Raw genomic sequence first — 14,219 nt, forward strand, 5'->3', positions numbered from 1 at the left:
AAGCCCATGAAAATAGGTTACAAAAGTTATTTAATAAGAAGCCAAAAAGTGCAAAAACAATCATGTTCGTGTTGGAGGAGTTGTGAATTAGGTACACCTGCAGTCTGCAGGTGTACCTAATGTTGTGGCCCTGCAGTCATTCACAACTCCTCCAACACCAACATTATTGTTTTTGCACTTTTTGGCTTCTTATGAAATAATTTTTTAAATAGATTCAATCTTGCACGTGGAAAGTTTAAGTGTGGGCTTTAGTTGATACAACAATTCTACGGCGGGGGTGCAGGAGGCGAGCCTCAGCCAGTGCGTCTTTTGCAGCCGTTTTATGATCGCTCAGCACAAGAAATACTTTACACACATACAGTTGTTGACAAAATACACTGTACATTATATACCTCAGCTAACTAAACTATGGAAATGTATAATATAGTTCATATAGCAATACAGTCTCACTGCACAGCAGGCCAGCAGTTAGCCGAGTCATTGCGCAATCCATGTTGAGGCACTGAGTGACGTGCCTCAACTGGCTGCTTCTCAGTATTTGAACGGCAAATGTGAAAATTCAGCGATTTTGAATAAAAATAATCTAAAACTGGTGAAGTTAAATGGAAAATAACTCTATAGTATAATCACTGCATACATATAACAATTTAATTATTATTTTTTCTTTTTACATTTTTTTTCTTTCCATGATGGCACGTCACTGCATTGAAGCCCCCACAGGGCAGGACGGCAGAGAATAAAAGATGGATGAGTAACATTCTGGCCATGTTTCAAGTGTGTTTGATAGGAGAGTAACACAACTGGACAAAGATGAATAGTTTCATGGACAATTGTGAACTGCAGCAGGAAGATTAGAGTGTCCGCCCTGAGATCGGTTGGTCGTGAGTTCAAACCCCGGCCGAGTCATACCAAAAGACTATAAAAATGGGACCCATTACCTCCCTGCTTGGCACTCAGCATCAAGGGTTGGAATTGGGGGTTAAATCAGCAAAAATGATTCCCGGGCGCGGCCACCGCTGCTGCTCACTGCTCCCCTCACCTCCTAGGGGGGTGATCAAGGGTGATGGGTCAAATGCAGGGAATAATTTCGTGTGACAATCATTGGTACTTACTTTAAAAAAAAAGAGGCGACACACGACGTGAGCTTCTAACAAATACCTTTAATACCTTTTACAGAGAGAGATGTGGACACTCTACAAATGTAACCATCCTGCAGAAAGTCTCACAGTTTATACCTTTTGTCTGTCACATAGTGTCAGGCCGTGTCCCTAACCTAGGCCCATTTCAAGGGTCAAGGGTCAAGGGGTGGGGGTTCATGCTGCAGGTACCGATGGCCTTTTGAAGAACATTCTTCTTCTGATCGCCACTTCTTCTTCTTCTACAAGCTAAGATAGCTTTCACAGAAAGCACGGCGTGACGTCCTCGTCCCCCCCCAAAAAAAACATCACAACTTGATATCTTGGGATTCCGACATCTTGGCCAGCGTCTTTTTGACACGCAAAGCTGTGAGGCGAGAGGCGGGATTGTGAGCCCAACACTCCGTCATCAGCTTCCCCATCTGTCGCAAACACTGCAAACACACACACACACACACACACACACACACACACACGCACACACACACACACACACACACACACACACACACACACACACACACACACACGTGAGCAATGCATGTATGTGTGTATTGATAGAACAAAGGCCACTTCAATAGGTACGCCGTGTAAAACATGGACAACCAACAAGGTATATTCCTTACAAAGAGCATAATGCTTAGTGTAATTGAACAATATGTACAATATTGTTCAATTTATTACACTGTTGGTAATTTTTTGTAACTGTATTTAGTAGATTTGTTATCATGCGATAAGTGCTTTTAAATGTAATATCGGAAATTATCAGTATCGGTTTCAAAAAGTAAAATGTGTGACTTTTTGTGTACACGGACGTAGGGAGAAGTACAGAGCGCCAATAAACCTTAAAGGCACTGCCTTTGCGTGCCGGCCCAGTCACATAATATCTACGGCTTTTCACACACACAAGTGAATGCAACGCATACTAGGTCAAAAGCCATACAGGTCACACTGAGGGTGGCCGTATAAACAACTTGAACACTGTTAGAAATATGCGCCACACTGTGAACCCACACCGAACAAGAATGACAAACACATTTCGGGAGAACATCCGCACCGTAACACAACAAAAAACACAACAGAACAAATACCCAGAAACCTATGCAGCACTAACTCTTCCGGGACGCTACAATATACACCCCAGCTACCCCCTAAACCCCCCCCCCCCTCCCCCCAACTTCCTCATGAGCATGTCCCAAATTCCAAGCTGCTGTTTTGAGGCGTGTTAAAAAAAAAAATAATGCACTTTGTGACTTCAATAATAAATATGGCAGTGCCATGTTGGCATTTTTTTCCCCATAACTTGAGTTGATTTATTTTGGAAAACCTTGTTACATTGTTTAATGCATCCAGCGGGGCATCACAACAAAATTAGGCATAATGACGTGTTAATTCCACGACTGTATATATCGGTATCGGTTGATATCGGAATCTGTAATTAAGACAATATCGGAATATCAGATATAGGCAAAAAAGCCATTATCGGGCATCTCTAGTATTTAGTTACAGAGGCAATTATGGTCACTTTGGTTTTATTTTTTATCTATTTTGAATTCAAATGAAGTGCAAATTAAATTATTTTTTTACAGAAATAAAAATGTCAAATATATATATATATATATATATATATATATATATATATATATATACAGTACAGGCCAAAAGTTTGGACACACCTTCTCATTTAATGTGTTATCTTTATTTTCATGATTGTAGATTGTCACTGAAGGCATCACAACTATGAACACGTGGAGTTATGTACTTAACAAAAAAAGGTGAAATAACTGTTTCTTCAAAAAAGCCACCCTTTGCTCTGATTACTGCTTTGCACACCCTTGGCATTCTCTCCATGAGCTTCAAGAGGTAGTCACCTGAAATGGTTTTCACTTCACTAGGTTTGCTTGAAGCTCATGGAGAGAATGCCAAGAGTGTGCAACGCAGTAATCAGAGCAAAGGGGTGGCTATTTGGAAGAAACTAGAATATAAAACATGTTTTGGGTTATTTCACATGATTCCACATGTGTTCATTCATAGTTTTGATGCCTTCAGTGACAATCTACAATGTAAATAGTCATGAAAATAAAGAAAACGCATTGAATGAGGAGAAGGTATGTCCAAACTTTTGGCCTGTAGTGTATACACACTGTATTTTTCAGACTATAAGTCGCAGTTTTTTTCATAGTTTGGCCGGGGGTGCGACTTATACTCAGGAGCGACTTATGTGTGAAATTATTAACACATTACCGTAAAATATCAAATAATATTATTTAGCTCATTCACGTAAGAGACTAGACGTATAAGATTTCATGGGATTTAGCGATTAGGAGTGACAGATTGTTTGGTAAACGTATAGCATGTTCTATATGTTATAGTTATTTGAATGACTCTTACCATAATATGTTACGTTAACATACCAGTTGGTTATTTATGCCTCATATAACGTACACTTATTCAGCCTGTTGTTCACTATTCTTTATTTATTTTAAATTGCCTTTCAAATGTCTATTCTTGGTGTTGGCTTTTATCAAATACATTTCCCCCAAAAATGTGACTTATACTCCAGTGCGACTTATATACCATATTTTCCGCACTATAAGGCACACCTAAAAACCTCCAATTTTCTCAAAAGCTGACAGTGCGCCTTATAATCCGGTGCGCCTTATATATGGACCAATATTGAGCCACAACAGGTCTCGCAACCCCAGCCTCTACTGTAGCGTCTATTCTATGCGCCTAATAATGCGGTGCGCCTTATATATGAACAAAGTTTTAAAATAGGCCATTCATTGAAGGTGCGCCTTATAATCCGGTGCGCCTTATAGTGCGGAAAATACGGTATATGTTTTTTTCCTTCTTTATTATGTATTTTCGGCCGGTGCGACTTATACTCCGGAGCGACTTATACACCGAAAAAAAACGTTGTGTGTGTGTGTGTGTGTATATATATATATATATATATATATATATATATATATATATATATATATATATATATATATATATATATATATATATATATATATATATATATATATTTTTTTTTTTTCTTTTCTTTTTCTTTCTTCTTTGGTGTATAAGTCGCTCCGGAGTATAAGTCGCACCGGCCGAAAATGCATAATATATATATATATATATATATATATATATATATATATATATACACACTCACCCATTAATTATAGAAATTATATGATATGATACAAAAAAATACAAGCGATTTTGCTTCTTTAACTAAATGTGTCAATTTGTGTAAAAAAAACAACTACTAAATATTAATTTATAGTCAATTTAAATAACATTAACCAAATATTACAATGAGCCCTCACACTGCAAAAACTGAAATCTAAGTAAGATTAAATATCTCAAATAAGGGTGGTATTTGCTTATTTTCTGTCTGATAAGATCATTCTTCTCACTACGCAGATTTTATGTTAGAGTGTTTTACTTGTTTTAAGGGTTTTGGTCCTAAATGATCTCAGTAAGATATTACAGCTTGTTGCTGAGATTTGATGACCTATATTGAGTAAAACATGCTTGAAACTAGAATATCAACTGTTGCAAAGCTGTGTCATCAACACTCACAAAAAACTACTTTTTTTAAAGTAATAATTTCTTATTTCAAGCATGAAAAAAAAAATCATGACTTTGACACAATTGTGTCTCATAATTAAAACAGATGACAGCCAAATGGACTTTGCTGTTTTATTTTCAATGAAACAATAGAAAATACGTACTCATATAGTAGTACAGTTGTTATTAGTGAGAATATACTTATTTTATGGTATTTTTGGGTTCATTGAGGTTAGCTAATTTTACATGTTTTGGAAAGTCTTGACAAGCCAAATTTTCTTGTTCTATTGGCAGATAATTTTGCTTAGTTCAAATAAAATACCCCTCATTTTTGTACATTTTTTTCTTGTTTTTGAACACTGACTTTTTGTAGTGCAGTATGCTGCATTTTTCCAAAAAATGTCCAGATTTGGTCATCAAAATCATACAACATAATTTATTTATCATATCTGCTTTTGTACGATCCTTCTCACCTCATCGCTGGTCCATCGGTTGGGGAAGGAGGGCCGCAGCTTCTTGATGCACACCACCTCTCTCATGTCCTCGTATGAAGGGTCAGTGGGGACCAGGTCGTGGTAGGGCAGCTGGTACTCCTCCAGGATGCCTTCATGTGCGAGAAAACCGCCATAGTGAGGATGAAACAGTCATAAAAAATGGCGTTGTGGGGAGGACATGTGGCGAGATACCTCCTGACACGCAGCGGCGAGCGATCTCCCACAGGATGAGTCCGAAGCTGTACATGTCGGCCATGATGTAGGACTGGAAGTGACTTCTGTTCAGGGTCTCGTCCAGAACCTCGGGGGGCATGTAGCGCTTGGTGCCCACTCTGGTGTTAGGGGGGATGTCCACCTCATTGGTGTCGCTGGAGTGGACACAAAAATGTTTAGGATTCAAAGTAAACCGAGGGACAAGGGTCCTTCCAAATGGCCTCAGCAATAATGATCCCACTTCTGACACCACGTATCACCTCACAAGTAATGGTTCAATCATCCCTCGTCTATCGCACAGGGGTCACCTGTCACAAGGGTCCTTCCAAATGGCTTCACCAAAAATTATTTCCCACTTCTGACACCATGTATCACCTCACTAGTAATGGTTCACCCATCCCTCATCTATCGCACAGGGGTCACCTGTCACAAGGGTCCTTCCAAATGGCCTCACCAATAACGATCGCACTTCTAACACCATGTATCACATCACAAGTAATGGTTCACCCATCCCTCGTCTATCGCACAGGAGTCACCTATCACAAGGGTCCTTCCAAATGGCCTCACCAAAAATGATCCCACACCATGTATCACCTCACAAGTAATGGTACACCCATCCCTCGTCTATCGCACAGGGGTCACCTGTCACAAGGGTCCTTCCAAATGGCCTCACCAAAAATGATCCCACACCATGTATCACCTCACAAGTAATGGTTCACCCACCCCTCGTCTATCGCACAGGGGTCACCTGTCACAAGGGTCCTTCCAAATGGCCTCACTAAAAATGATCCCACTTCTGACACCATGTATCACCACACAAGTAATGGTTCACCCATCCCTCGTCTATTGCACAGGGGTTACCTGTAACAAGGGTCCTTCCAAATGGCCTCACCAATAATGATCCCACTTCTGACACTATTTATCCCCTCACACGTAATGGTTCACCCATCCCTCGTCTATCACACAGGGGTCACCTGTCACAAGGGTCCTTCCAAATGGCCTCACCAAAAATTATCCCACTTCTGACACCATGTATCACCTCACAAGTAATGGTTCACACGTCTCTCGCCTATCACACTGGGGTCACCTGTCACCAGGTTCATTTTGAATGGCCTCACCAGTAATAATCCCACTTCTGACACCACATAATTTTGTGAAATTGTAGCTTCAACCTGAAATCAAACCTGGTTAAAAACCGTGTTAGCCAGATCTTGATGACGTATTATGCCCTTAAATGTGAGGACTAATAGGCTCAAGCAAAACTAAAACCACATTCCATTGGTTTTGTAAACCTGGTAGGCAGTTTAAACATACAAAGCCACTCTACTCAGAACTGGATGGCTTAATGTCCAATTATTCCACTTCTTACACTAAAATCTGAGGACTAGTACTTAAAAAAACTAATTAAAACAAAATCTAGTGGGCAGGATGCTTGTGAAAGACTTCATCACACTATCTAGGTATCTCATGGATGGTCGCATGGTTAGAAATCCCACTTCTGACAAACTACATCCCAGGACAAGTACCCTCAACCCGAATTCAAACTAGGCTAATGAGTTTAAAAACATGGTAGCAAGATTGGATACGAAACTGCTGTCACGTAACTGTCAACCTGGGCATAACACGGCTACTCTCAGAGTTAATCATCCCACTTCTGACACCAAAAATCCGAAACACACTCACCTGATGAACTTGACAGCCAGTCCGAGGTCGGCGATGCAGCAGGCGCCGTTCCTCTTGACTAAGATGTTCTTGCTCTTCAGGTCCCTGTGAGCGATGGCGGGCTTGCCCTGCATGCCAAAGATCTCGGTGTGGAGATGGCACAGGCCCGACACGGACGAGTAGGCCAGTCGCAGCATGGCCCTGCTGTCCAGCATGGTGGACTTGAGGTAGTCGTACAGCGAGCCGTTCTCGTGGTAGTCGGTGATCAGGTAGAGCTGAGTCCACGAGCCGGTTCCTTTGATGTCTGCTGCGATGAAACCTGAGCGAGAGGACGTGTTATTTTTGCCTCGTTCTGATTGATTAGGAAAACCGCAGTACTATCCAAAGGTGACGTGACATACCGAGTATGTTCTCGTGCCTCATCAGGACCGTCTGATAGATTTCCGTCTCTCGGAACCAGCTGGCCTCTTCGGTGGTGAAGAAAACTTTGACGGCCACCTTCTCTCCTCGCCAGTGTCCCATCCAGACCTCCCCGTAACGTCCTTTACCGATCTGCTTCACCATCTGGATCTGCTTGGCGATGGTCCTCTGAACCTGAAGGGAAGTTCGGGTTTTACATTTGCTCACACTTTGGTCCCAAAATGTGTCATAAAAAACACCCAGAACTTACACTGCAAAAACTGAAGATTAAATATCTCAATTTTCTGTCAGATAAGATAATTCTTCTCACTAAGCAGATTTTATGTTAGAGTGTTTTACTTGTTTTAAGGGTTTTGGTCCTAAATGATCTCAGTAAGATATTACAGCTTGTTGCTGAGATTTGATGACCTATATTGAGTAAAACATGCTTGAAACTAGGGATGTCCGATAATGGCTTTTTGCCGATATTGTCCAACTCTTTAATTACCGATACCGATATCAACCGATACCGATATATACAGTCGTGGAATTAACACATTATTATGCCTAACTTGGACAACCAGGTATGGTGAAGATAAGGTCCTTTTATTTTAAATTAATAAAATAAAATAAAATAAATAATTAAAAACATTTTCTTGAATAAAAAAGAAAGTAAAACAGTTACATAGGAACTAGTAATTAATGACAATGAGTAAAATTAACTGTTAAAGGTTAGTACTATTAGTGGACCAGCAGCACGCACAATCATGTGTGCTTACGGACTGTATCCCTTGCAGACTGTATTGATATATATTGATATATAATGTAGGAACCAGAATATTAATAACAGAAAGAAACAACCCTTTTGTGTGAATGAGTGTAAATGGAGGAGGGAGTTTTTTTGGGTTGGTGCACTAATTGTAAGTGTATCTTGTGTTTTTTATGTTGATTTAATAAACAAAAAACACCCAAAAAACCTGATACCGATAATAAAAAAAAACGATACCGATAATTTCCGATATTACATTTTAAAGCATTTATCTCTACTTGAAACTATTTTTGTCCAAATGTCCAAAACACACCCAGCAATGGTGCACAGGAAGGCGGGGTAGAAAAGGGGAAAAGCCGGCCAAAATGGTTAAAAGTCCCAATTTTGTCCAAAATACCTCCCCGGGTTCCGGTACCACGAGTCCCGCCGCCGGCCGCACAAGTCCCGGGATGCAAAAAAATGTCCAAAACGCACCCAGCAAAGTGGGGGAGAAAAGTGAGAAGAGTCAGCAACAGTCCCCCAAAATGTTCAAAATACCTACCCAGGTTCGAGTCCCCGGGTGTGATTTTTGAACATTTGACCGACTTTTCCCCCTTTTCTCCCCGCCTTCCCGAGGGACTTTGCTGGGCGCGTTTTGGACATTGTGGGCATCCCAGCCGGCGGCGGGACTTGTGGGAGTCGAACCTGGGTAGGTATTTTGAACATTTTTGGGACTTTTGCCGACTTTTCCAACTTTTATCCCCCCTCCCCGTGGGACTCGGCTGGGTGTGTTATGGACATTTTGGGCATCCCGGGACTTGCGCGCTAAGATTTTATGTTAGAGTGTTTTACTTGTTTTAAGTGTTTTGGTCCTAAATGATCTCAGTAAGATATTACAGCTTGTAGCTGAGATTTGTATAAAACTACTTTTTTAAAGTAATAATTTCTTACTTCAATCATGAAAAAAAAAAATCATGATGCCGAGCACATATCATTATGTCAAGATAATGGCACTAGTATTTACCTATTTAAGAATATTTTTTTAAATATTGAGCAAAAAGGGCTATTTTTTTTTCTACCAAGAAAAGTGCACTTGTTATTAGTGAGAATATACTTATTTTAAGGTATTTTTGGGTTCATTGAGGTTAGCTAATTTGACTTGTTTCGGAAAGTCTCGACAAGCCAAATTTTCTTGTTCTATTGGCAGATAATTTTGCTTAGTTCAAATAAAATACGACAATATGACAAACACATTTCGGGAGAACATCCGCACCGTAACACAACATAAACACAACAGAACAAATACCCAGAACCCCTTGCAGCTCTAACTCTTCCGGGATGCTACAATATACCCCCCCGCCCCCCAACCCAGCCCACCTCAACCTCCTCATGCTCTCTCAGGGAGAGCATGTCCCAAATTCCAAGCTGCTGTTTTGAGGCATGTTAAAAAAAAAAAGCACTTTGTGACTTCAATAATAAATATGGCAGTGCCATGTTGGCATTTTTTTTCCATAACTTGAGTTGATTTATTTTGGAAAACCTTGTTACATTGTTTAATGCATCCAGCGAGGCATCACAAAAAAATTAGGCATAATAATGTGTTAATTCCACGACTGTATATATCGGTATCGGTTGATATCGGAATCGGCAATTAAGAGTTGGACAATATCGGAATATCGGATATCGGCAAAAAAAATCATGCAAACAAGCAGCTTGGGCCTAAAAGGTTAAAATCAACGTAAAAAATTATCACTTTGTAGAATTTTGATCAAGTTATGACATGGCTCTTTCGTATTGTAGAACATTTGACAACATTTTTCCTGCATATATGTTTAGTCTTGTCACAACTGAATGATGTCAGGTATGAATACATGTTGGTTTTTATTAGGGATGTCCGATAATGGCTTTTTTGCCGATATCCGATACTGTCCAACTCTTAATTACCGATACAGATATCAACCGATACCGATATATACAGTCGTGGAATTAACACATTATTATGCCTAATTTGGACAACCAGGTATGGTGAAGATAAGGTCCTTTTTAAAAAATAAAATAAAATAAAATAATCGACGCCCTGTGCGCCTTATTGACTTTGATTATATCGGACATATCTAGATATAATCAAAGTCAATAAGGCGCACAGGGCGTCGATTATTTTATATTTTAGGTCCCATTTTTAGGAAACTTTGGGCCAGTTGCATATTTTCCTTGTATAACGTTCTAATCCGGGTTGTGTTTAATTTGTCTTAAAAATAAAATAAAATTTAAAAAAGGATTCTAATGCTTTGTTACTTTTTTTTTAAGCAAGCAGTTTTCTTTCTTCATTTTTTATCTTTTTGTTCCTCACATAAAATTATAATAAACATGTATGTTTGTCGCTTCACTGCATACATTTTTTTCCAACAATTTCAGACCTAATCATATAAAATGTCGTTTTTTTAATGCTAGTTATTCTTGCAGACTTTAAACATGAACCTGCATACACACTAGTTACATATTATTAGCCTTAAAAGTTAACAATTATGAGAAAAAATATAACTATATTCACTAATTTTATGCAAGTTTTAAAGGCCTCTGCTACTGGTGTAATACAAGCATCTTACCAACAGAAGGAGCCCTGAGCCTGAACCAGAGCTTTGCGACTGCTCTATCAAATCCTTCAGGGACTCTCCAGGAGGAATGAAGGTCTCATCCTGCTCCAGGCCGATGGTGTAGCGAGGGCGGGACACCTGGCGCTTGTATCTGCAAACAATGGAAAACAAATAGTGAGCAGAAGCTTTAAGAAAATAAAATGCAAGGATTTTTGAGACGTGATCATGACCTGAAGTAGCAGAAGACAATAATAGCAGCCAGTATGATGCTGCAGACTGTGACTGAGATAAACAAGGCCACGTGGTGGATTTTTCCATCCACGTAAACTGCAAGAAGGAGGAAAAAAATGTTAACGGTAAAATTCGAGGACAAACAGTAAAGAAGGCGAACTTACGAGGAGGTTTAAGCGGCGGCAGAGTCGGGTCAAGGTTTTGATTGCAGTAATCTTGATCCGTGCAACATTCCAGTGACTTCCTCTGATGCGAGCTCCAGGTGTCCTGGAGTTAAGTAAACACAACTGGGATGATGCTGAGATTGTATCATGACTACCTGAGTCCATTCTAGATTCATCTTAGTTTAAGAAAATGCCTTTTTAACATAACCCTGAATGCTAGCATCATACTTGCCAACCTTGAGACCTCCGAATTCAGGAGATTGGGCGGGGGAGGAGTATATTTATAGCTATAATTCACTGAAATTCAAGTATTTATTTTATATATAAATACTTGAATTTCAGTGAATTCACTGAAATGTAAGTATATATATATATATATATATATATATATATATATATATATATATATATATATATATATATATATATATATATAAATAAAATAAATACTTGAATTTCAGTGTTTATTTATTTATACATATACACACACATAACACTCCTCTACTCATTGTTGTATTTGAAAGTGCAATGCTTTGCAGCCAGTAGCACAGCCTTTGAAGGAGCACAGGTATGGGCAGGAAAGGAGTGAGTTTAGGGTTGAATTGTCCATCCTCGTTCTATTCTCTGTCACTATCTTTCTAACCATGCTGAACACCCTCTCCGATGATGCGTTGCTGTGTGGCACGCACAAAGGGGCCTTTATCAAATGCACCAGAGTCTGGAATCTTCCATCTCTTCCTAGCATACCCCTTCCAATGTGTTTCCAAGTCTTGCCAGTGTCCAAGCTTGATCGAGCTCAGATTTTATGCATCTGCTTGTCAGTCCCTGAAAGGTGTGTTTAAGTCAGTCTGACTCATGGGGTACAAATTTAAGAGTTTAATAACGGCGTGCCCTTTAAGTTGAAGTTAAAGTACCACTGATAGTCACACACCAAAGACTATAAAAATGGGACCCATTACCTCCCTGCTTGGCACTCAGCATCAAGGGTTGGAATTGGGGGTTAAATCACCAAAATGATTCCCGGGCGCAGCCACCGCTGCTGCCCACTGCTCCCCTCACCTCCCAGAGGGTGATCAAGGGTGATGGGTCAAATGCAGAGAATAATTTCGCCACACCTAGTGTGTGTGTGACAATCATTGATACTTTAACTTTTTAACTTTAACTTTAACACACACTAGGTGTGGTGAAATTACCCTCTGCATTTGACCCATCCCCTTGTTCCACCCCCTGGGAGGTGAGGGGAGCAGTGAGCAGCAGCGGTGGCCGCGCTCGGGAATCATTTTGGTGATTTAACCCCCAATTCCAACCCTTGATGCTGAGTGCCAAGCAGGGAGGTAATGGGTCCCATTTTTATAGTCTTTGGTATGACTCGGCCGGGGTTCGAACTCACGACCTACCGAACTCAGGGCGGACACTCTAACCACAAGGCCACTGAGCAGGCTTTATGGTGTTTTGTGTGCAGCTTACACATAGAAATACACACATGAAAGCTCAACATAAAAAATAAAGAATCAACATTTTACACCACAAAAATTTTTGATTTTAATACATTTTTCAATTATTTTTTAATCATAATATATTGCTTAAATAATACACGTGTGCTTGGCCGTGCTTGCAATGCGTGTACCAGATTTTTATGGAGAGTCTGCAAAAAGACCCTAAAGTTCCAGTGGATGTTTTGTAAAGCTGTATGAGAAATTTCAAATCAATGACACTTCTGGGGTCAAAATTTGAGGCTTTAACCTCTAAAGGCCTTAGTGGCCACATGTGTGGACAGCACCTTTTAGCTCTTATTTCCAAAATTGTGTACACTACTGAATTGGGGTCTTATGGCCACTTATGTGGACACTTATACTGCCATCTGGTGGTGTCAGAAGAGTATAACATACAATGGAATTTTGGGAAAAAAAAGTGTAAAAATAAAAATTAGCATGTCACTACACATGACGTACACGTTTGTGTACTTATGGACTAAGTACATCATATCAAAAGATGATTTTTTAGTTTTTATTCTAATTAGGGTCCAATAAGCCCAAATAGCAAAGAAAAAGAAAAAAGCATGTAAACAAACAGCTTGGGCCTTAAGAGGTTAATAAGACAAATACACCACATGGTGTATTTGTCAGAAAAATAATGGCAAAGGCAACACAATAGGGGTGCATGTTTTGACAAAGTTTCACACATTTGTCATTGAACTCTTCATCGGGCTCTCATTTAAAAATCTCAACATTAAAAAAAATATATATATTTTACACCAATTATTTAAAGATGTTGGTACATGTTTTCAAATATTTTTTTTTTTTTAAACAAAATATGTATTTATTTTCCTTAATAATGAATCCTAAAATTGTCAAAACTAGAGATATTATCGGCCGATAAATGCTTTAAAATGTAATTTAATTTGTATTTTTTTTTAATTATCTGTATCGTTTTTATTTTTTTATTAAATCAACATAAAAAACACAAGATACACTTACAATTAGTGCACCAACCCAAAAAATCTCCCTCACCCATTTTCACTCATTCACACAAAAGGGTTGTTTCTTTCTGTTATTAATATTCTGGTTCCTACATTATATATCAATATATATCAATACAGTCTGCAAGGGATACAGTCCGTAAGCACACATGATTGTGCGTGCTGCTGGTCCACTAATAGTACTAACTATTAACAGTTAATTTTACTCATTTTCATTCATTACTAGTTTCTATGTAACTATTTTTATATTGTTTTACTTTCTTTTTTATTCAAGAAAATGTTTTTAATTTATTTATCTTATTTTATTTTATTATTATATTTAAAAAGGACCTTATCTTCACCATACCTGGTTGTCCAAATTAGGCATAATAATGTGTTAATTCCAAGACTTTATATATCGGTATCGGTTGATATCGGTATCGGTAATTAAGAGTTGGACAATATCGGATATCGGCAAAAAAGCCATTATCGGACATCCCTAATAAAAACCGACATGTATTCATACCTGACATCATTCAGTTGTGACAAG

General features: G+C 39.0%; 1 protein-coding gene across 4 annotated transcripts in view; it reads right to left on the reverse strand.

Moving 5' to 3' along the window:
* Nucleotides 1-1,149: 1,149 nt before the first annotated feature.
* The window catches only part of bmpr1ba (bone morphogenetic protein receptor, type IBa), a 210,589-nt gene continuing 197,519 nt past the window's right edge, over nt 1,150-14,219 (reverse strand). For all 4 annotated transcript variants that reach the window (XM_061933466.1, XM_061933451.2, XM_061933458.1 and 1 more), the window contains 8 exons: nt 11,212-11,314; nt 11,047-11,143; nt 10,829-10,967; nt 7,477-7,669; nt 7,097-7,394; nt 5,393-5,568; nt 5,180-5,310; nt 1,150-1,570 (listed from right to left, as the gene is read on the reverse strand). In XM_061933466.1, the coding sequence (XP_061789450.1) occupies nt 1,445-1,570; nt 5,180-5,310; nt 5,393-5,568; nt 7,097-7,394; nt 7,477-7,669; nt 10,829-10,967; nt 11,047-11,143; nt 11,212-11,314 (1,263 nt within the window). In that variant the 3' untranslated portion in view covers nt 1,150-1,444. The remainder of the gene's footprint in view (nt 1,571-5,179; nt 5,311-5,392; nt 5,569-7,096; nt 7,395-7,476; nt 7,670-10,828; nt 10,968-11,046; nt 11,144-11,211; nt 11,315-14,219) is intronic.

The sequence above is a fragment of the Nerophis lumbriciformis genome, linkage group LG03, assembly GCF_033978685.3.
Source record: "Nerophis lumbriciformis linkage group LG03, RoL_Nlum_v2.1, whole genome shotgun sequence".
Lineage (NCBI taxonomy): Eukaryota > Metazoa > Chordata > Actinopteri > Syngnathiformes > Syngnathidae > Nerophis > Nerophis lumbriciformis.